This window comes from Miscanthus floridulus, chromosome 7 (genome assembly GCF_019320115.1).
Source record: "Miscanthus floridulus cultivar M001 chromosome 7, ASM1932011v1, whole genome shotgun sequence".
Lineage (NCBI taxonomy): Eukaryota > Viridiplantae > Streptophyta > Magnoliopsida > Poales > Poaceae > Miscanthus > Miscanthus floridulus.
In genome coordinates, this window is record NC_089586.1 from 101,325,625 (window position 1) to 101,350,638 (window position 25,014).

The following is a 25,014-nucleotide window of genomic DNA, read 5'->3' on the forward strand; positions in this document are numbered from 1 at the left end:
AGATCTACTTGATGGGGAGAAGGGTATCATCAGCAAAGCTACAGATGAGTTTCAGAACAAATGTTTGTTGTCCTACACCAAAACACATGACAACACAATTGTTCAGAAATTTCCACTACCAAGAGTTCTACTACATGGGTAAATAAATACAACTGAAGATGAAGACAGGCGTTTCTTTAAGGAAGTTGTAGACAAATCTATTTGTGATGCCATATTAAGCCATAATGAAGCTTTCATGGACATATTCCACAACGCCATGAGAGAGGCGATTCATGGATTTCTAGTTGGTCAAGGCGGGCTGGCTTATTACAACATTCTAGATCCATTGACCTAATGGACTAATCAAGTCGATACCAGCCATCAAGAAGCAACACCAGCTGGTAATGGTGATGTCGAGACAGTTTAGGGTTCATCAGAACAGGCTCAAGGAACTACTGCAAATCAGATACAATATAATCCTGGACCATCAGTATAGCATGTGCAAAAGCCGACGGGGCAAAGTTAGAGCCAGGTGATCAATTTTGGCACATCAGGCCACATACCGTCATCGGCTCAAAAAATAGCACCATCAATTCAAAGGATCCGTAGAGATATAGATCCTTATGTCTACAATCAAAGACTTCAAGCAGTAAGCCAGCAAAGGGCCTAGCAGATTGAGATTCCACAAGGGTATCACTATGGTACGGATTATAACACCCTTCAGATGATGTCAAATCTAGGATACCAAGGCACATGGGATTTCAATCCACAGATGGGTCTGTAGGTGCAAAAAAATCCAAATCCATAAGTTGATGAATTACTGCTAAGGGTGACTAAGATGATGAAGAATCAGTTCGGTCTAAAGCCAAAAGGGCTGACCTTTTTGTACAAACGCCCATATCTAGAATGGTATGATTTGGTCGCTCTTCCCACAAATTAGAGGCTCCTAGAGTTTGCTAAGTTTACTGGCCAAGATAGTACAAGCACGATAGAATATGTCAGTCGGTATCTTACACAATTGGGCAAAGCATCAGTTGAGGATGCCCATCGAGTTCGTTTCTTCTCCTTGTCCTTATCAGGGCTAGCCTTCACTTAGTTTTCATCATTGCTAGTCAATTCTATTGCCAATTGGGCTGACCTGAAGAAGAAATTTCATACATATTTTTACACTAGAACTAGAGAAAAGAAAATTACCGATCTAACAACTATAAGACAGAAGACTAATGAATCGGGCACTAAATTTCTTTAGAGGTTTTGAGAAACTAGGAACTTGTGCTTCTCCTCAAACTTGGCCGATGATCAACTAGCTGCTTTAGCTGTTCAAGGAATACTGCCAATGTGGAAAGAAAAGCTATTGGGACAAGAATTTGACAACTTGGGTCAATTAGCTCAACGAGTAGCAGCGCTCAATAGCCAATTATAGAGTATGTGCAGAGATATCCAGTTCTAGAAGAGTACCACCATAGCCAAAGCTTATGATCCATACTCAGTCGATGACAGCTATGAAGATGAAGAGAAGAGGTTGCTGCAGCTGAATGGAATTGGGGCAAGAAGACAGTAATGGTGCCAAATCCTTAGGGAAGAGGAGTTGAGGAGATCTATGACTTTGATGTCACCAAATCAGACAAAGCTCTTCGATTTCTTACTTGAGAAAGGGCAGATCAAGTTGCCCGATGGTCATGTCATGTTGCCCCCTGATCAATTAAAGAATAAGAAGTTCTGTAAATTCTATAATGCTACTTCTCATTCCACCAACGAATGCAGAATTTTCCGGCAGCATATACAGAGGGCTATTCAGCAGGAGAGGCTCAAATTTGATATGCCTCGGAAAATGAAAGTTGACGATAATCCTTTCCTAGGAGATCTAAACATGGTTGATGCTAGGCTATTCAAAGGAAAAACTAAGGTCCTAACATCAACCAAATCAAAAGAAGCTGGAACAGTCGATCCCAAGATGCAAATATCGGTTGACGAGTACAGAGAGATTAGAAGACGTCGTGCCGAGCAAAAGAGCCGATACGAGCAAGGGGAGACATCAAAAGCAGGGATGACAAAGCCACGGGTTACATCTCAGATTCTGTTGAATAAGTGGTAGCAGTAGAAAGAAAAGGATTATCAACGTTGGTTAAAGAATCAAGCGTACCAGCATCAACTGAAAGAAGAGAGGTATGAAAGGAAACAAGCCAAATTACATTGGAATTGTCCTTTCTTTAGACATTGCTGGAATGAAGGTTTGAAGTTGCCTACCAGACATGACTGTCTAGAATGTAGCAATAAATATCGGGAGTATAGGTAGTCTCAAACCAGCCGCCGGTCTATCCATGCTCAAGATGCATATCATCGTAATAACATGGATCAGCGCTTAAAAAATAAAAGTGTTCATGATCGACTTGGAAAAAGAGTTGTTGACCAGGACTAGGCTGATCATGAAGAGAAAGACAATGAAAGAAAATATGTTTGGCAGGAGGGCCAATGGTGTCCAGGAGGTTTAATAAGAAGTTAGAAGAGAAGGGTGCAACACCTAAGGAATAAAGAGATGGAATAGGCTTAGGCATCCGGTAAACCTCAAGTATGGCATACCAAGCAGACAGCCGATAGAAAGCAACCATTGGCTAATATCCAAATGCCTTTTTCTATTGCCATCAGAATTCAGAGCTCCGGCAGATCAAGAAGTTTATTTAGATTTTGATGAATCGGAGTATGAGGAGATAGTTGCCAAGTTAACGGTTGTACAGCAAGCAATATTTGACAAAACAATCAAATATCGGCACTTAAAAGCTTTATATATGAAAGGTCTTGTTGATGGGAAGCCGATGAACAAGATTTGGTGGACGGAGGTGCTTCTGTCAATCTTATGCCTTACACTACTTTTCGTAAACTTGGCAAAGGACCAGAAGACCTGATGGAGACTGACATGATGCTTAAAGACTTCGGAGGTAATACGTCTAAGACCCGGGGGGCAATAAATATCGAACTAACAATTGGAAGTAAGACTCTGCTCATAACATTCTTTGTCATCGATGGAAAAGGGTCGTACAGTTTGCTCCTCGATCACGATTGGATTCATGTGAACTGCTGTATACCATAGACCATGCATCAGTGTTTGATTCAATGGCATGGAGATGATGTCGAGCTGATTCATGCTGATGAGTCTGTGAGCATCGCAATAGCCGATCCAGTCTTTTGGGAACAAGGAGACTTTGAATGTTTTTTCTAGCAAGTCATGGGAAGGAGGCTTCATTAAGATCAGCAATGAAAGCCAACAACCGATGCAAGTGATCGGCTCTGAGAGTTTGTTTTGGTAAAAAAGTCACAACTTCACGTCGGTCGTTGGATTAAAGGAAAAATAAACATTGAGTCTTGTAGATGGATTTAGGCTGACGTATATGAATGCTGAGTCAAAGTGCAAGCATGATTCAGAGTTAATGGATTTCTTAAAGAAGTTCTATTTCGCTTAATAGGACGCTTGACCTGGGTTGATTAATCATTTGACCTTTGATATGAAAAGTTCTGCGGGGTGTTATCCTAACATTTGATCAACACTTGATAGCCGATTCGTTCTCGACTCTAATAGCCGGTACCAGGAGGGTATCGCCTCTAGTTCAAAAAACAAAAATCTTTAAAGACAATGAAAGCCGATATGATATGTATCGCCTATAGAGCAAAAACAAAAAGCAAAAAAACAGTCATGCATAAGGGCATTGCACTGAGGCGTATACATGAAAGAACAGGAGTCTTTGTTCATCAGATTACCCTAAGTACAGACTAATCAAAGACCTTGTTCACCACATCCTGAGTGGATGTGATGTCTACTATGGCCTCCACTGCCATGATGAATTCTTTGAGTAGGTCCTCATGCTCCTCAGGGCCGTCGCCCATTGGGAAACCAGTTTACATGGCGTGGAGCTCATACCTAGTTTGGACTTGTGCCACGGTCAGCGCCACCGCCGCACCATGATGAACACCGTGGAGGGCGATTTCCTGAACACAGACCGAGATGTCTTGGAGACGAGCATCGATAGGGGAATCCTAGGCATTGATGGCATCTACGATCATGTTCACCGCTAGTTGGAGAGATTCCAACTACGCTGTCAGGGCTGACAATCACGGGAACAAAAAGACTATCAAGATGAAGATAATGGAAATCAGAGTAAGAAGCGTTCATGGAGTTCATCTTACCCACCACCGTGGTGTCAGATTCGGCCAGCCATGCTCAAATGACATTGGCCTCCTCTTCGGTGGCATGAAGGGCCGCCTCAGAGACCCCGAGACAGATCTCAAGCTAGCCATTTTCTCGAGTTGCTTTGGAATAGCGGTTCTAGGCCGCCCTCCACTCTCGAAGAAAGCACCGGGCATCGTTGCCATTGTACGAGTCGAAGGAGTCTGACGACGAGGCCGGCACGAAAGATACAGCATCAATGGGCCCATTAGCCCTAGGAAGAGGACGAAGACTGTCATTCACAACAAACTTGTAGGCGAGTCAGAACAGTTCATGATCATAAACGGGAAATGTCAACCTCACCTCATGCGTCAGAGACACTGGTTCATCGGCATATTCCCCTCCAGGATCTCCTCTACCGCTCACTTGCCACGGTTATCCTCATCAGCCATGGATTTGACTGGATCTATAAGAAGCGAAGTGAATCGCTATAGGGTTTTGGAAGGCGGAGAAGTGCAAAGGAACAGTGGCGAGTGGAGATGTGTTCAAAGCCATAACCATCGGCTAGTATTTGAAGCCACGAAGCGAAGAGGTGAACACCTTGGAAAGTGCGGTAGGCAACCGCAATCAATAGAAGGCGAATTGTCGTCTCACTAATGCCAAAGAGAATACGAAGTTGGGCGACTGAAGGTAGAAAATCGAAGGGTTCCCTTAATGAAAGCCATGTTTTTAGACTCAATTGCATTGAGATTAGAAGTCTGGGATCGGCTGTTTTAAATTGGCTCTTTAGCCAAAAAAAGAAATACAATGAGATAGCAGGAAAGTATGGTTATCGTCAGTTTTACACAAGATACATATGTTAACCTACGGATTACAAGTTCAAAACATCCTGGATAATTTTCAATATTTCTAGCTGGACAACATCAACTTCTGCAATCTTTTGCTCATATTCTTTGGCTATTCCAGGAATGTTCTCAAGACTACTATGGATGGCTCTGCTTCCTTTTACTTTCGCCAACAGTTCATATTTCTTCTGTTTGATGGCATCAGGTATTTGGGCCAGAGTAGACTTGCGACGATCAATAGCAGCCTTCATATTTTCTAGTTCCTTCTCAAGTTTAGCACGTCTGATTTCCAGTTGGGAAAGCTCTGGGTCGGTCCTAAGGGAAGAATTTTTCAAATCATCAATCAGCCGCATCAACTCTTTAGCCTCTTACCTGTTAGAGTTATCCTTGGCCATTAGAGCTTCATGATTGGACAGGTTCCTCTGAGTCTTTTCACCTTCAGGGCTTGATCTTCAAAGGTAGACAAATATGACAAGACTCTAGAGAGGGCTAGAGATGGATCGCCCTTTATAGCCAAGAAGACTCTCTGCATTGAATCAGTATCTTGGACCAAATTGGCTACGTTCTTCTTGAGCATTGGCAATATGTGTCTTAGCTAATTTCTGGTCTCTTCCGATAGAGCTTTGCTAGAGGAAGTAGCTGATGATCTGATCTCATCTTCATCAAAATATTCCTCAAGATTGAGAGAGTAGCTTCGAGCTAGAGGATCGAGTACCTATGTATAAGGGAAATCTTGATTAGAAGGATCGGATTAGCTTATAATAGAATGGATGAGTAAGATGCGATACATTACCTTTTTTGTGGTAACTTATATCTGAAGGGAAGGAACAGCTAATGATACACCAGCGATATCTGGTTGAATCAGCCCAGAAGTTTCAACATCAGCATCTGCAAACATCAGAAGGTTTTTAGTTCATGCCTGCCATAGAGAGACAAATTGAGCGAATGAATCTCTCACCATCAGTTGTTTGTCGGATTGGAGAATCAACAGTCTGAGTGTTGATGGTAACAAGATCACCTTCAACACCGACAGGATCATTGAGCAGACTATCAAGCTCTTGATCTTGCACAGGTGTTTCGTCAGGAAGTATCTGGCATAGTAAAAGGTCAGATGAAGGGTAAAAGACTAAGCAAATCAAGAAGTTAAAGGAAATACTTCGACAAGCATCAAAGAAAAAATTTACATTTTCTATCATTGTGAAAACATTGGTTACTTCCACCGAAATCGGCTCCTTTTGAGGATTGCCCGAAGGAGGTTCGATTGGTGCTGAGTCAAATGCCTGAGACAATAATTCCGCACCTAGGGTAGGTTGAGACGTGATGCTCGATAACTGTGAACGAATGGGGTTAGGAAGTTGAACATCAGTTCGAGGAAAATATGGATCGTTCACCTGAGCAGCTGATGGTCTTGCCCTGTGGAGTCTTTTCCAGTAGTGGCCTTCTGAGTTGCTCCTTGGACCACCTTGCGCTTTGGGGATTGACATGTCATAATCGTGAGAGCAGCATGAGTCCTCATCAACTTCTTCAATGAGGGTGCGGTTGATCCCATTCTTGAAACTAGGCATGGCGGCTGGTAATCTATAGGACGCCCTCTCCTATCTAGGCTTGGAGGATCGATTTCAATATCCTAAAAGGGTCGGTTAGAATAGTTGGCAAGAGAAGTCACTGAGTAATCTCTTTGAAAAGGGAATGAAAGATTACCTCACTATTAGAAGCAAACCCCCATCTAGGGCTATGCACAGAGGGTGGACCGACCCATAGAAGAGATGGGAGCGCCATTCTTGCCAAGAAGAGTCAAAGAGATTAGAAGAAAAGCTAGCCCTGACCCAGTCATGCAAGTAAAGGGAAGGAAGGTCTAATCCCAATTGAAAGACTCTAGATGCTTTGAACACCTCACTGATATCTTCTCTCGGCTTCAGTATGTTCTTGAAAAATAGGTGAGGGGGGAGTTGACCGAGACCAAACTGATGGGCCACAAATGAAGGGTTGTAAAATTCATAGGTTGGAGGGTTGCCTAGGATGGAGGAGCCTTTGACCATTTTGCCACGACTGTGATGAAATTCGGCTAGAAGAACATAGGGCTTGAAAAAGGAATTGAAGATCGTAGCCGCTGTCTCGTCCGAACAGCCAAATTCAAATCAGAATTTGAATGGGAAAGTTAGTTCATCATCGTCATTATAAGGTAGCCAAGTCAGGACAACTGCATTAAACCCCCTGTAGAACTTTTCGAATAGATGGCCAACATCAAAGTCAATTATTATGGCCGATGCAGCCTCACCATAGCTCGTACACTGATGAGTTCTTCCTTCTTCGCCTCTATATTCCTCATCAAAGTTAGAGTAAGGGAAGCTCAAGTCTCTGAGATCATGCCTTACAATCTTATGCATATATAAATTGAGCCACAGTTGTATCAGCCACCAAGGACCGCTGATAGTCTGAATTGATTCATTCTTCAGTAATTGGGCAGCCACTTGGTACATCAGATGATAAGTAGCTCCTAACAGATATTTTCCAAGAGGAATATCCTTGCCTAATGCTAGGTGATCTGCCATGAGTTTGTGATTATAGGTTGGACCACAAGATGACCCACAGAAAACAAATCTCTCCAGCCACATATTCAGGAAGGCCACGTATTCCCTTTCGCTAACAATTGATCCATCTCCAACATGGTTCAAAATATAACTGGCCCATCCTGTACAGTCTGCTATTTTGGCTAATCTCTTGGAGCCAGCACTCAAGTACTCATAAGGCTGCACTAATCTGATGACTTTAAGGCCAGTCAACATGTAAACATCGGCCAGGGTGATGGTCATTGGACCGTGACAAAAAATAAAAGCATTCAGAGCATTGGACCAGAATTAAGAAGCAGAGATCAAGAGTGAATCATTCCTCTCCATGTCGGACAACAAGAGTGTCAAGCATTGATTCAGATCATAAAGCTCCCAATCTCCATCCCTTTTCTCGGATATCCTACGAAACCAATTTCTCCATCCCTTAGGCGCTTTGGGCCAGTTTCTGAAGGGAGTTTTATTCTAGGAGGATGAATCCACTATAGACTATTTAAAGGGGATCTGGTTGGTTTCTTGATGAATAAAATATGATGGATCAGGATCACCCATAGGCCTAAGAAAATAGACATTAGGGATGACAGCTGATGGAATCAAGATTTCATTCCTCATTTCCTAGCAATCGGATGAAATAAGTTCAGAAAGAGAAGAAATACGGGGTAGCAGCCAGTACTTCGTGAATAGAAATTTGGAAGCATACCTCAGGGATGTGGTCGTGGGTTGCCATCACAGCCGGAATAGGTTCGGATCTAATGGAGATAGCTTGAATGATGGCTTGATGAAACAACGGATTGGCTAGGGTTTGAGGCCTTGGCGATGACGGCGTCGGCAGTTAAGGTTGGCTTGAGAAGGAAGGAGAGAGTAAATAGGTTGAATGAGTCGAAAGAGATACTATTGGGACATTATGTAAGATTCGGCCTAGGAAGTTAGGACTCACGCGTATATCTCGGGGCAAATCGGTTGCGGCATGGTAAACGGATAAATAGGAATTTTAGAATAAAATTACTTTTATCCCAAAATTGGGGGGCATGTGTTTACACCAAAATTTGGGAGAAGAACACGAGAACTCTCTGGCTTCCAAAATTGTGCCAATCAAGGAATCGATTGCGGAAGGATCGCATCAGCCGATTTAGATACGAATCTGGAATCAGATCTCTTGGGATGACGTCAGTAGATAGCGATGATGAGCTACGGTTGGCGACAGGAAACTACATATCGGACTCTACAAAAGAGGAAAGGGTTAGGTCCAAGTTATCTTAAATTAGGAATGTCTTCTTTTATGCCAAAAAATTGTAACAAATCATGCTCGAGTAGGATTCATGTTTGGACTCCAGGTATAAATACCAAACCTTGGCTATTGTAAGAGACAACAATCAATCCAATATACAAGTCATTTACTTTTTCGACTTTGGCCACCCCTTAGGAGTATGAGTAGAGTAGATCTTGGCGAGTTCTTCAGCAAGTATGGCTGCATCGATCCGGTCGACCTCCACTACTTGTTGTAAGTACCGTCATAACTTATACCTCTGTTCGTACGGCTATATCGATCTGGTCGACCTCCACTGCGACTCTAGTATAAGTTAGTTATCGATTCTTGTCTAGTTCAAGTATGGCTACATTGATCCGATCGACCCCCACTGCATGAACTAGATCAAGGTCAAGTTATCGGCTCTACCTTAGAATGGTAGTCTTTGGTAGATTCATTAAGTTACCGATATTTCTTATTGCTTTCATTATTTATCTAAGTTACAGCAATATCACTCTGCCCGATTGGGATTGATCTAGATCGACCTTATATCCTGTTTAGCCCATCATTTGTTAATCTAGAACTGATCTAATCTATACATTAAACGATGAGTTATGTTTTATTGGTTGTTTTACATCAATCTTGATCGTGCATAGCATGCGGTTAAAGCATGTTGTGTCTTGAGTAGATTTATTGGCTAGCAAAAATCGTTTCATGGCCTGTTATCATAGCCTATGTGATTCTGCCTCACACCCCACTATTAGCATCGTGGAGTGGGGATCATTATTCGGTAGGTCTATTTCGGATAAGGCATGATTTTAACTGTGCGCTATGCCTGAATCGGTTGTTTTAGTCGATATCGAGTGCTTTCAAGAGCAGTTCGCATCACGACACCATTGAAGTAAAGATAGATTGAAAGATGTGTTAGCCCCATGATCTTATTATTGTATTACGGCCTGCATGATTCTGCCTCATGCCCCACTGATATTAGTAATGAGTTAGGGTCATTGAGTCTATTGTTATTTCTACGGCCTGCATGATTCAGTCTCATGCCCCACTAGATATAGTGATAGATGAGATCTAACATGTTTATTAGATTTATCTATATTAAACGATTAAATGGTGTTGAATTGTTTCTTTATATAAAAGGGGTTCGGTTGCTTGTAATCATTGGCTCAGCATAAACCAAACATTGTTGACATCTTATTGCCATTGATTAATATATGCTCAAATAATAACATTTATCTTGAATGATAACCAATTCTTCTTATACAACTCAATGAGCTTTAACCGATTTATTCTCATGAATATGCTAGAATCGATATTTTAGTCGATCTCCTTTTATATTGGCTCTCAGAGCCGCACATTCAGGACTATCTGGCAACACCGGCAAGTTCCACCCTTAATTACTGATAAGCTTTCTCTCCTTATCAATTACAGGGTTAAATTTACTAGCACATCTTGGGAGGAGTGCGCATGATCGACCATCCCTACGCTGAAGCTAGGCGGATCTACAGCTCCATCGAGCAGACCCTTCCGGCTTGCTGCGTGTGTCCTCGGCATGGGACAAAAATTCTGTGTCGACAATCCTCCCTGCCAACAATATACTTAATCGCATCATAGTCATCTAGAATCTCTCTTGCAAAACACTTTTTGGCTGCTTTTATGCTGAACTACACCATGGCAAAAAATCTTGGTGTGAACGATTTCGTAGCCTCTTTCTCAATAATTGAAGCATCTGGTTCTAAGCATGACAAAGAATTCGATGCTTCAAAGTCCATATTTGCTTCATTATTGCGCAGCCACGAAAGGCAGTGGTTAAAGTGCTCAACCAGCTCGAACAATGTCATTTTACGATCTAGATTTACCTGAAGCCTAGAGTTTAGGCTCTCTGTCGATGAAATATGGTCGGCAGTCCACCGAGGGGGGTGCCCGTGGTGGTAGATTATCGATAGACGGTGCGTGTAATCAGAAACCAGATGATGACACAAGGCGCAGAGATAGCAATTTAGACAGGTTCAGGCCGTCTGATCGATATAATACCCTACGTCCTATGTTTTTGGTGTATTGTATTGAGATGTATCCTCTGTAGGGGACCCCTGCCTCTCCTTATATAGTTTGGAGGAGGAGGGTTACAAGTAAAGTATCCTATTTGGTACTATTATAATATCTAGTACAACTTGTAATCTTGTCGTGCATGCCTCGATCTTATGGGCCAGGCCACCTCTGATGGTGCGGCCCATGCCTTGTCTTGAGGATATCAGGGGCCATACCCCCACAGCTAGTCCCCGAGCACCTTGTATCCTTCGAGTAGCGTCGTCTTGAGCTTGCCAGAAGGATGTAAGGGGCTCAAGATAAAATTTGAAAAATATTTCCCTCGAAGTGTGCCCACTTTGACTCTGAGTCAAAAAGAGACACCATCATCCTTGTAGAATCGGAGGTGTTTGAACCATCAGAGCGAGCACATTCACCGTAAGGTGAAGTGTGCCCACTTAGTCCCCGAGCCTGGTAGTAGGTGACGTAGGCACGTGGTGCCAGGGTCTAAAAAGAATTCCCAGTTAAGTTGAGAATCCAATCGTCGTTCAGGCGATACAAGATACACCGGCAGGTGCATCGTATCGATGTAGTCCCTGAGCTTGCTGGAAGGCGAGGTATGAGCCTTGTAGCAAGGTCTAAATGAGAAAGAATATCCCAACTGCATGTGAGTCGCCAGTTGCATGTAGTTGAGACACAAAGTCCCCGAACTATGGTCGGAGAGTGGTCGAGGCAGTCCCCGAGCATAGGTCGAGGAGCGAGCAATGAAGTCCCCGAGCTGTGATCGAAGAGTGATCGAGGCAGGCCCCGAGCATAGGTCGAGGAGCGAGTGACGAAGTCCCCGAGCTGTGATCGGAGAGTGATCGAGGCAGTCCCCGAGCACAGCTCGAGAAGCGAGCGACGAAGTCCCCGAGCATAGCTCAAAATTCCTGCAATATAAATATGTAGAATGGTAGTACATGATGTACAAAATAATAAATTATGGAGAAAAAATCAGCAATGAAGAAACAATGCTCAGCAGTCATTTGCAAATGAGCATGATGTGATAAAGCAGTTGGTGCTTTGTAAACATCTGTGTTAATATGAAGTTTGTGTTTATACTTAATATAAACCGCTCGACCAGTTAGTATGTAGCTGAGTCTCTAGCCCTAGTTAGCCTGTTAACCATAATGCGGGGCGCGGAGCCCGTGCACGTGTAGGAAGAACAAAACGTCGCTAAGGAGCCGCTGCCGACCACCCATAACGCAGAGGGCAGACGCTCATGCACGTGTAGGGAGGAGCCAGAGATAGGGCCTTTTCTAGAGACATCGAGCGTCAACATGATTGGTTGAGGATTTGCATTAAGTATAGCTATATGTTATATTTAAAATTGTACACATCGACAAATGTTATTTGAAGAATAATCATGACGAGGACGTTGTGGAGAAACGTCGTAATAAAAATTATATTAAATATAAATATTAGAAGTGTACTTATCTTTGATAGAAATCTGGTCAGTGGCGATGAAGTTGTCCGATCCTCGTACTTTTCGGCCTATTGTGACGGTGGTCGCGGTTGTCATAGCGCCGTTCTTTGTGGCGATCATCATTGCGACGTGGTCTGGTGGTCGAAGCTCGGCGAAGCCACTCAGGACGTGGTCGATGTGGTCTGGTGGTCGGAGCTCGGCAGAGCTGCTTAGGGCATGGTCAACGTGGTCTTCTAGTCGAGGTGGTCGACGGAGCCACTCGGGACATGGTCTGGTGGTCAGAGCTCGGCAAAGCCGCTCGGGACGTGGTCGACGTGGTCTGGGCTCGACGCGACTCGCTCAGCGGCTCGCTTGGCTCGACATGGCTCACTAGATGGCTCGGCGTGGCTCGCCTTTGGCTAAGACCACTCACTGTTGGAGTTGTTGTATTTGGCTCCATGATGATGGATACGTGCAAGTAGACCTCACGTGTAGTTGCTTTGCTTCCTTCCATGCAGATGTATATATGTATATACATGCTACGTATCTTGTTAGCTTTGCATGGCCTGGGTGGATCACGTGTCCTTGCTGCATGCAAAGCTGGAATTAACTAGAGCTTTTCAGATCTTGCATGTTGTCGATGGTTGACTCCGATCCGGTGCATGGTTGTGATGCCTAGACCCATCGCGCGGCCAGAGCATGACTCTATAGATTGAACCCATGTCGGGCCTCCTTGATTGGTCAATGATAAGTGTCATCGATGTAGATCCATGATCGATTGTGCCTGGTTGCTAGCCGCTCCTGCATGCAGCCGTGCGTTGTGATGCATGTCCATGCATGTTGATCTCATCTGGAGTTGGCTTCTTTTTTCTCGCTTGTTCCTCCTTGGTCCCACTGATCTGGCTGATCCGTACAAGGTGGCCACGAGACCTAGAGCTATGCCGCCGATGTATAACAGCTTGTAGGATTACTGATCACTCCCGATGAGATCCGTACTGCCAATATGGGGCAACACCAAACGATGATGAATGCAATTAGATTCTTGAAATAATTATGCGTATATGTAGGTATCTAGATACGTATTATATCATAGGATATTATAGATTGAAGATTGACTTAGCTTTCGAGATGAAACTGCATGTGACAACATCGAGCAGCATGCATCCCACCGCTCCATAGTTCCAGATGCATACATGCTCGAATATTTCTTCGATTGCTCTAGTTTGCTCGTATGGTCGATTAGCATCTTTGATGGAAACATAGCTCCATGTTGCTTTATTGCTGGCCACTGCTTGATCGTTGGAGTGTAGTAGATGCGAAATCAGATCTGTCTGTCGAGGGATGCCGCCGCTAGTCGCTAGGTTGCCACGGATGAAGTTTGTGAAGAAAATCCCATCTGGTTCACCGAAGGATCAGCATGCACACCCCCTAAAGGGGACCCCTACCTGGCGCGCCACTGTCGAAGAAATATGGTCGGCAGTCCACCGAGGGGGGTGCCCGTGGTGGTAGATTGATGGTAGACGGTGCGTGTAATCAGGAACCAAATGGTGACACAAGGCGTAGAGACAGCGATTTAGACATGTTCGGGCTGTCTGATCGACGTAATACCCTACGTCCTATGTCTTTGGTGTATTGTATTGAGATGTATCCTCTGTAGGAGGACCCCTGCCTCTCCTTATATAGTCTAGAGGAGGAGGGTTACAAGTAAAGTATCCTATTTGGTACTATTACAATATCTAGTACAACTTGTAATCTTGTCGTGCATGCCTCGATCTTATGGGTCGGGCCACCTCTGATGGTGCGGCCCATGTCTTGTCTTGAGGATATCGGGGGCCATACCCCCACACTCTCACTCTGCTGGTTGCTCCTCAGTCCTAAATAACACTTATCAGCATGGTACACAGCACACTAGATTTCCCTCCTCTCATACATCTGATACAGCCATAACTCCTTATCTGTAACGTTATGCTTATCCAAGAATTCCAGCCATTTCCTTGCAATCTCTTCTATGGAGCAACAATCATAAAGAAAATATCTGAAATCAGCCTTCACACCATCATCGTGAAGATTACGCACAATTTTCTGCTCAATATGCCATATGCATAGCCTATGCGATGAATTCGGCCACACCAGCCCGATCGCTCTCTGCATAGCAAGGTCTCCATCAGGGATCATGGAAACTAGATGCTTCTGAACCATGGCATCAGAGAATGTGCTAAGAATCCACACATATGACTCAATTGTCTCCTGGGAAATAATTCCACATGCAAAAAGAACTGTGCTGCCATGGTGATTCACCCCCAACAAAAGGAACAAGGGGTAGGTTGTACCGATTCGTTTTGTACGTGCTATCAAATATGATGACATCACCAAATGCTGCATAATCAAGCTGACATTGACTATCACACCAGAGCAGTCCCTTGAGGTGCCCTCTCCCATCAGTCTTGTAGTCGAAGAAGAAATCTGGATCCCTACGTCTGCACTCTATCAGGTGACTAATGACTGTTTGAGCATCACCAGCAGCAACTGTCTCCACCTTATTATGATGGCAGAAATTATACAAGTCCCTTGTTGTAAATCTAACCTTATCATACCCACCATACTGTATTTCGATAATATCCATTACCTGGTGTTTGCGGATCCCAAAAATCTGCATCGCCATAATATCAACTTTTTGCTCATCGTTGATTCTTCTATGTGAACGTAGAAGACAAGCAAGGTCTCGTTCCACCATTGGATGGTTGTGTTCATAGATGAAATCCTTCACATACCACTACCCTATGTTCTGATCCCATGCAATCACAAATTTAGCAGGGCATCCAACACGAGTAATATTCCGTGGCTTCCGCTTCTTAATCTCCCTCTTCAGCCCTTCTCTTCATGGAAACCTTCACAACTGCAAACAAACTTCCAAAGGGTCCTCTCATTGTGGTCGTTGCCCCACTCACAATAGCTTTTCCTAACACTAAATCCTTTCCCCTTAGCGTATTTGTTATAAAACAGATATCCTTCTGTTTCACTACCAAATATCTTCCTATCAATTTCATTGTACTCCAGCAAAGAATCAAGACCCGGCATTTCCTCCTGCATCAATCTAAAAAAAACCGAGTACATTAGTATGCCACAACCAAATAGTTGCATCATCCTACAAGATATCTTATGCATAACAGGTTCTTTGCCTATAGGTTCTTTGTTAAGACAATGCGGCATTTTGTCTGTCCTATATGTCCACCTCCAGGGATTGTGGTCTGCTCTCTTTTTTTTAAAAGAAATTGTTATCTGCTCTCTAGGGTGCACAAATGCTTGCTGCACCGTGCATGTGGACGATGGTGCACAAAAAGGATTACACGAGAAAACCTTATCTCAGCTTAAAGTAAATAGTAGCAAGAAGTTATGATATAGGTAACAGAGAAACCAAGCTTCACTAAAAGATGATGATACACAAGTTATCACCATCTAATCAGGATTCATTCAATGAATATTACCACTAAAATTGATTGTGTTGCAAGTCACTAACAGGGGAGCAATACTACGGCTCCAACTCACATTAAGAAGTACTGGGGAAAAAGGTCAACTACAAAGTGCTCAGGCTTTAAAGGTGTTGACAAATTTTGCACAATACTAGTTTTTCTCAAGATTGGATTATTGCTCCAAAGGAGGCAAGCCGACTCAAGTCAAGGTCAAGCATCAGGTTATTTTCTGAGCTAGGTTGTTAACCTTCCCGAGCAGTTTGGCATAAGGCACAAAAATCTTACATGCGAGCTACCAATATGAACCTTTCTCAAGTTAAGATGAATAGGGCTCGGCTACAATTTTTGTTACTTAGCAGATGAAACAACCAGAATCCTAATTGTCGTAACTCAACATCAAATGAAGAACAGAACAAAGTGAACTGGCTCTGGGAATTTCTTCACAACCCAACTGTCCATTTGAACCAAAACATAGGAATTAGGACAATTCTTGTTTGCAAGCAATTAATTAAATAGCTAATGAGATACTATAACGGTGCCTGCTATCTATTCACTGACTTGACTCTAATTTAGGATAATACGTGTAGAACAATGACACTAGCAACAACGCTAGCATTATGGTTTGATTAGCGCGATTGCTGCAAAATAAAATAAAAAATCACTGGCGTTGCAGCCCACTGCACCAAAAGAAGCACCACAAGCAACCGCAGGGCGGCGGTGCTCACGGGCGGCACTGCAGGGAGTGCGAGGGGCAAGAGGGAAGCGGCCTGCAGAGGCGAAGGTGCCGCTCGCGTTAGGTGGCGGCACCGAGGAGGAGGGAGGAGCGACGACGCTAGGCATGGGCGAGGGTAGGCCAACGATGATGGTGCCGCATGAGGGCAAATGCAGGCCGGTGACGGCTAGGGCTAGCGTGAAGGATGGGCACCGGTGTTGTGGGGAGGCGGATGTCGGGTAGGCCAGCGACGATTCCCTTCGCGTGGGTGCGTGGGCAGGCTAGGAGGTGGGCTGGCGGGGGTGGTGAGTTGTCTTTGCGAAATGACCATAATGCCCTTGAACGAATAAAATCAATAAAAATAGCTATTTTGGATAGGCATCAGGAAGCGTTAGCGAGCGTTAGAAGCATTTCTAACCATTGTAAAAGGGCTCTTACGATATATATATTTTTGCATCGGCTCATTAAAATAGGCATGAAGCATGTTTTTTTTAAGAAAAAAGCATGCATGTATACAAATTCAAACAAATTTGCTTATACATCAGCGCATATGCTAACATACAACTTAAAAAAGCCATAGTTTATATAAAAAGATTCCAAATTAAATTTCAACTCGACCATTGTGTTTCATATAATAAATCCTTCTAGACATGATCCTACATAGATGTATTCAGATAAAAATTCTTTGAAGAACATTTTTTCTCATAAAGTTAGAACGTTTATGTCTTTTGTTAAGCAGGCAATTTTCTAAATTTAGGGCACAATGTTCCACATTCATAAGAACAAAGTTTTAGGTTCAAGAGAATAATATTCCATATTTAGGAGAATAAAATTCTAGGTTCAGGTGAATGGAGTTCCATAATCTTTGTATCCAGTATTAGAAAATGAGAACATCTCATGCACAATGGAATAATTAAATTGTACCTTTGAAGATCCCATGGATACTAAGCTAGGCAAACAAATTAAAATACACCATAGAACATCTCATGGATATTATGTAAACAATAGAAAATACATTGGGGAACATTTCATTTATACTACACAAATAACTCAAAATATACTATGGAATATCTCACGGGTACTATACGAACATTGAAAAAATAAGCCACTTATGTAATATGCATGTTTTGGGGGGAAATCCAAAATACATAATGGACCATCTTAAAAACACTATGAGAACAATCCATGATATTGATATATCATGGAACATCTGATGAATACTATAATGATTATTTGGAATACACCTCATAAACAGTCATGTTATATTATAGATGAAATAGGTCAAGTGAATATCACCAAGTCATGGATACAAGAAAAATATACTATGAAATACAAAAAATACAAAATAAAGGAAAAATGAGTAACCAAAATTAAATAGAAAACAAAATATAAAGAAAAACAGAAAACACAAAGAAAAAGGGAAACACGCCATAGAGGAAAATAATAAATAAAACAGCATCCCATGGACACTATGCGAACAACCTAAAATACACCATAGAACATTATCATAGGTAATATGAGAAATAAAAAAAACACATTGCGAAACATCCCATGGATAATATATGAACAATCTAGAATACATCGTCGAATATCTTATAAAAAAACACCATATGGATATTTTAAAATAATTCATAACACATTATGGGACATCTATAGATTAGTACGGGATCAATACACATACATCATAGAACACCTCACTAAATAGAGAAAAAAGAAAGATAATAAATATAAATTGAAAAAAATAATTGACTATAGTAAAATAATTAAATAGGAAGAAAATAAAAAAATGAAAAGAAGAAGAAAAAGTCCATGGAAACAAAAAAGAAAGATAAAGGAAAAAAAATGAAAAAAGAAAAGAAAAACAAAAAAGCAATTCTCATAAATAAAAGGGTCTAAAACATACATCCAAGATGGGCTTTTGTGGCTGCGCATTGGCTAAGAGCCTGTTTTTTGTGACCGAATCGGGCTGTGAAGAGCTGGACCAAAACCAGTCCTAGGTCAAGAACCACTTGTTGGGCCGAATTATCGTGCGTAGTAGAAAACAACTGGGGAATAAGGAGAGACGGGCAGGGTCGGCACGCTGATCGGAAGGGAACACTGGCGTTGCCTGTCCCTATTTCCCTAACCGAACGGCTTGCGGCCTTGCGGGCCAACTGCCCTGCCCCGCTGGGCCGCCAAAGAAGCCGAACGAGACGAGACCGAGCGAAGGCCACCGTCCCCGCGGAGCCAGAGGCCGACGCGCAGGCCATGGGGAGACTTGGAGATGGACTCCTTTTTTCTTTCTTTCTTTTTGATTTGAAGAAGAAAATTGGAGATGGACTATATCTGCTTCCCCGTTGCTGTTGCTGGTGCTCTACACTGCTGTGCGCAACCCAAACTGAAGGAAGCCGCCGACGTCCATGTCCGTCCATCAATATTCAATCAATCAACCGAACCTGACGTTTGCAGCTACGGCTTGCTATACCGTGCGCGAGGGCCGCTGCCGAGGGCGACCACGAATCGAAACTGGTGAAGCAGCGGCGGGAGGCGGTGCAGGGGTCCTGTCTCTTGTGCAGTCTGCAGTGTGCACTCGTATGACACATACACAGGCCCCTACCAAGTGCACATGCAGACACCACTGGATCGGACCGGGTGTGATCTGCCACGCGCGATCGATATGATCCTCCCCTCCAGCTGTTCCATCTCTACTCTCGTGACTTCGTGAGAGAGATCTACACTACGCGCATGTGCACAATGCACAATAGTAGTAATAATGCATGGCGTAGCACTAATATATATGTCTAGCTACTAACGAAGTAATGATAGCGGGTCGTCACGAGTTATTTTATGCTGCCTGGCCTGTTGCGTCGAGACATCGCCATCTGATGATTGAGTAGTCGCCCTTTCGGTTGCGTTGCGTTGCTTGTGTGTGCATAGATTCCGAAGGACGACTATTTAGTAACGAAAGGGACGAGCAGCAGCAGGTAACTGCTTTTCAACAAAAGGAACTAATCAAGAAGAGAATAATGAGAGAGACCGATCGATCCGCTAGTTGAACCTGAACATACCCTGGTGAAAGCTCAACCGTACCAACCAGCTGAGCGACGACTCCTCACAGCCCGGCCTATGAGCATAAGGAATACTTTTTAATTTCCCCATCAGCAGCATGCCCTACTATTATATGTGCACCGTGCACAACACGGCGCCATCGTTGGCTTATACGTACATGCAATTAATGCAACCTTACAAATCTCTTTGTGTGCCACTAAAACTGGAAGTGGAAGCATTTAGTATAAAGGGGTGTTTGGTTTTATTGAAAAATTTTAGTCCCTGTCCCATCGGATATTTGGACACATGCATGAAGTATTAAATATAGATGAAAAAAATAACTAATTGCACAGATTGTGGCTAATTTGCGAGACAAATTTTTTAAGCCTAATTAGTCCATGATTTGATAATGTGGTGCTACAGTAAATATATGCTAATGGCGGATTAATTAGGCTTAATAAATTCATCTCGTAAATTAGTCTCTATCTATGTAATTAGTTTTATAATTAACTCATATTTAGTTCTCCTAAATAGCATATGAACGTCCGATGTGACATGAACTAAAATTTAGTCCATGAAACCAAATACCCCCTAAATCACGATCAGCATGAGCTGTTAGAGAACGGCGCCTAGCTAGCAGTACGAGCACAGACTTGCACTGTTTGCAGTACTTCACTGCATGCACCTCTCATATGCACTCCCTCCACTCCAAATTATAAGATATTTTGAGATTTTTAGATACATAATTTTTGCTATGCTCCTAGATATGCAGGTATGTCTATATACATAGTAAAATCAAGGAATATAATTTGAAATGGAGGGAGTTCTCTCATATTTTTTTGTCTAGTAGCAGCCGCAAGTGATCTGACACAAGAGCACTGCTCGCCATCACTTCCACCTTGTTTTACTTGATAACCATAATTGTTTGGGCCTATGCCCTTCGGAGGATCGAGAGAATTCCTTTATTGCCATTCAAACATATGACAACTCCTTCGTTGCCATCTAAAATTATAGACTTCTCTCTTTGCCATCCCACTACTAGAGAAACGGGTTTTAGTCCCGGTTAGGAAGGCCTTTTAGTCCCGGTTTTCCCAACCGGGACTAAATTTCCAGGACTAAAGGTCCACACCTTTAGTCCCGGGTCTGGGTCTGGGAGCCAGGACTAAAGGTCACCCACGGAAGAAAAAAATAAAGGAAATCCTCGAGGCCTCGCTTGCTCTACGTGAGATTCGAACCCAACACCACTTGTGATAAAGTCATGTGCGCTCTCCTTTTGAATAGACTCGTGGGAGACCTTTAGTCCCGGATAAAAGACCTTTAGTCCCGGTTGAAGACACCAACTGGGACTAAAAGGTCACCTTTTAGTCCCGGTTAGTGTTACCAACCGGGACTAAAAATTGGTGAACTTTTACTCCGGGTTGGTGACACCAACCGGGACTAAAGATGACTTTTAGTCCCAGTTGGTATTACGAACCGGGACTAAAAGTCCTTTAGTCCCGAACGCAAAAAATATCGAGACTAAAGGCTAAAATCGAAGTGGGTGAAAGGTCTGTTTTCTAGTAGTGTCCATTTAGAATTTTTGATCCACTCATTGCCATTACTGTTGTATGGACATGCCTTACTCCCTTGATTGTCATCCATATTCATGGCTAACCAACGACCTAACTATTAACGGCTCTCAAGATATCGTTTCATGTAGAGAGTGACGGCCCCCAATGAGGATGTCTTTGCAAGGGTTCTGAATTAAAAGGGCAAGCTAGGAGCTCCACCAAGAAGCCTAGCGAAGCCATTTGCGAAGTCTACACAAAATACTTTTGGAAGGCTTGAAGGGCGAGGACACGTTCTCAGAGCCGAATTAAGGGCCCAATAAAGACAATCTCGGGTAGTCCAAGGTCTTGGATTTTCATGTTACAGTGAAGGCCCGCCAACCTAGAAACTCAAATTCAACTTGGGTTCATGTAAGATTTATTTTGTAAAGACCGAAATTCCCCTACATACTAGGAATATGCTTAGGATCTAGCCCTATAGTAGGGGCATTTTGGTTTGCTGGTTGTAATCTAAACACTATAAATAGCGCCTCTCAGGAATAAAGAAGGGACAATATGCTATATTTGCAATAACATCTCCACTATTTCACCTTCGCGTTCCTCCTAACAAACCACTCGCCCAAGACTTCAATCAATGACAATAATAATAAAGAGAATTTATTAAGCCACCTCGCCCAGAGGATCAAATTATAAGAACTTGCGAACTGAGCCTCAGTTGGTTAGGCTCCTTGTGATGAAATCTGTCCATCTAGGTTTAAATCCACGACTCGACACTAATGCTCATAGGTTCAAATCCTAGGATCAAATTTATCTAGGATCTAATGATACTATTCTTTCAGTGGTAGTTAATGTGACCGTTGGCCGCGAGACACATACGATGACTTTGTCAATCTTGAGATCTGCCAGTCCAACTTAGTCTATTGGAGGTTCTCATAGAGATTGAGTGTGCGTGAATTCATAGGAGTGAGTGTATGTCTGTATATATGTGAGCGACCACGCGTTTAGCAAAAAAAAAAGAACTTATGGTACTTCATTCTTTTCTTATGCGGAGGTACCAATATTATTTGTACTAACAATCATTTCTACAAGGAAGTACCAAGATTTACATGGTGCTTCTCTCGACAAGAAAACTTTTATTTTTTTAGAACGTGCAGTGTGGGGGGAGGGAGGTTTTACTTGCACCTAGCTAGTTTCTTGGTGCATGGCATAGGCCATGTGATACATATATATGTTGAAATTTTAGTCATAATATAGGCACAGTTTCCACTAGTTGAACCTAGCATCGCTCCTAATTATAAACACACTACGATACAAAACAAAAGCTCTACAACGACAAACTCTGACCACTAATAGTTCGTGATTTTTGATGGTTTAAGGCTCTTAATGAATGATCGAAACCTGGCATTCACAAGTTATTATGGTCTTATGGACTTGTACTAAAAGGATTTAAATCAGGAATATGCAAAAAAAAGGAATATGTTGTAATAAGTCTCTTTTTCCTACGCATAAAAGAGATTGGTGGATGCAAAAATAGAGAAATGTTATTTGCACATACAACTATAGATATTAGTGTCAGATAGTGACAAACAAAGTCACACAGAATTTGTCACCAGATAATATAAGCACCTAAATTCTTTTTGGGTGGTAAAGTAATTAATAAGAAAACATGTACTGTACTGGAGAAAAAAGAAATAAACAATATACTGTGAAAAATGTAGAATATATTGTAAGAAAAATGGACCCTAGGCCCATTTACTTTGGATTTTGGTGTTTGATGACCAACACAACCAAATTGGACTAATGAATTCGTAAGTAATTGTTTGGTAGTTCAATAGGGTGCCAGACGTGACTTAGACGAAGGCGATATGATGATACCACCATCAACACCATAAGTAAGACCCTAGAAGCACAATAGAAGACCCAAGATATCAAGTATAGTACAAGCATGAAGATGGGAACCAAGCCAGATGCGGCACTTATAGGGACCGGACACGTCCGATCAGTTGCTCGGCAACAACAGGCGTCAGTAGCTGTGACCGGACGCTGAGCGAAGCAGTGATCGGACGCACCGATGACACTGTTCTTCGTCACGGCAATGTTTTCAGTGTGACTGGATGCAGTGGCACTGCACGACTGAATGCACAAAGTACAGCGTCCGATCGAGTCCAGAGAGGTTCCAGAGCGGCGCCAGTGCGACCGGACGCGTACGATCGAGTGAGACCAGACTCGGCCCAGAGTCCGATCAACGCGTGCTCTAACAGTCGGGACGACCGGACATGTCCGATTAGGACGACAGCAGCGTCCGATCAGTAGCAGAAAGCTGAGTTTCGCCCCCAATGGCTACTTTCTTGGTGGGGCTTATAAATACACCCCCAACCAGCTATTTAAGATGTGGAGAGCTGAGAAAACATGCCAAGGTTAAGGGTGTTGATACACCATTTTAGTGATCTCCACTTGCATAGTGCTTAGTGATTCATTAGGTGATTAGCGTAGGTGCTTTGCGAAGTGCTTAGGTTGATTAGACCACCTCTTATGCGCTTGCTCTAGGTTTAGGCCTAGTGTTTAGTGAGGTTTGCACACCTCTTATCACTCGGTGCTTGCGCGCACCATTGTTGTACATCGGAGGGGTTTGTAGTCTTGTGAGATCACACCAACCACGTTTGTGGTGTGGCCGCCACCGTGTACCGAAGGGAACAAGGCCCGTGGCGTTTTGACCGGAAGCTTGATAGTGAAGAAGGCGGGGAGCATCTGGGTGAGGCTTGCCGAAAGGCACGTCAGAGACCCACTTGCGCATGGAGAAGGCCCGAGGCTATCCATGGATTTACCCAATCGGGAGATTGGCCCTTGCGAAGGATTCCTTGCGAGGAGCTCCAACGAGGACTAGGGGGAAGCTTGCGTGCTTCTTGATACCTCGGTAAAAATACCAGAGTCATCGACTGGAGTTTGCATATCTCTACCTTACTCTTTAGCTTCTGCATTTACATTGCAATCTTGATGTGTGCTTTACTTTTCTAACTTAGTGATAGGCTAGTTGATAGGTTTGGAACCTAGGATGCAACATACTAGCAAAACCGTAGTTGCACATTTATATTGTTTATCCTTTTGCATTGGTTTTATTAAGGTTAGAAAAAAATGCCATAGTTTAGAGTTAGAGTTTTAAGTTGCCTAATTCACCTCCCCCTCTTAGGTGTCACGGTCCCTTTCAGTCGGTATCAGAGCCGGTTGGCTCAATTTTGACATTTGGCTTTACCGCCATTGAGCCGACACTATTTAGAGTGGTTGGGATGGATACCTCTAGGCCTCCACACTTTGACGGCACTAACTTCCCCTACTACTAAAGCTAGAATGGATTGTCACCTTGAGACAGTAGATTTGGGTGTTTGGAGAGTCACTCATGACGGGATGAAACTCATTAAGAATCCCGATAAACCCACAAAGAGTGAAGAAAAAATTCATTTCAATGCTAGAGCTAAAAATTGCTTGTTTGAATATTTTAGCATGGATGTGTTTAACCAAGTGTTCACTTTAAATACAGCACATGAAATTTGGTTAAAACTCCAAGAGCTCCATGACGGTATAACTAATGTCCGTGAGCAAAAACATTGTCTAGCTAAACAAAATTATAATTTATTTAAAATGAATAATGATGAGCTTATTCGTGATATGTATTCTCGTTTGAATCTAATTATCAATGAGCTCCATTCAATAGGATTAACCAAGCTAGATGATGCAAACATCATGAGAAAGATCATCTCCATGCTACCACAAAAGAAATATGCGAGCATCATCACCATCCTTCACAACATGGAGGACTTGAGCACCATAACCCCGGCCATAGTCATTGGCAAGATAGTGGCATTTGAAATGTCATGGAAGATGGGTTAAGAAGAAGCCTCGTCATCAAGCAAAGGCAAAGCTCTCGCATGTAGTGAGAAAAAAGATAAAGGGCAAGCAAGTTGAGACAAGTTCAAGCTCAAGCTCCTC

General features: G+C 42.9%; 1 protein-coding gene and 1 pseudogene across 1 annotated transcript in view; both read right to left on the minus strand.

Annotated features, from left to right (window-relative positions):
- Positions 1-14,280: 14,280 nt before the first annotated feature.
- Positions 14,281-15,008, minus strand: LOC136466947 (protein FAR1-RELATED SEQUENCE 5-like; annotated as a pseudogene).
- Positions 15,009-15,139: 131 nt separating this feature from the next.
- The window catches only part of LOC136465960 (U-box domain-containing protein 33-like), an 11,533-nt gene continuing 1,658 nt past the window's right edge, over positions 15,140-25,014 (minus strand). The window contains exon 4 of the mRNA XM_066464493.1: positions 15,140-15,368. Within this exon, the coding sequence (XP_066320590.1) occupies positions 15,140-15,368 (229 nt within the window). The remainder of the gene's footprint in view (positions 15,369-25,014) is intronic.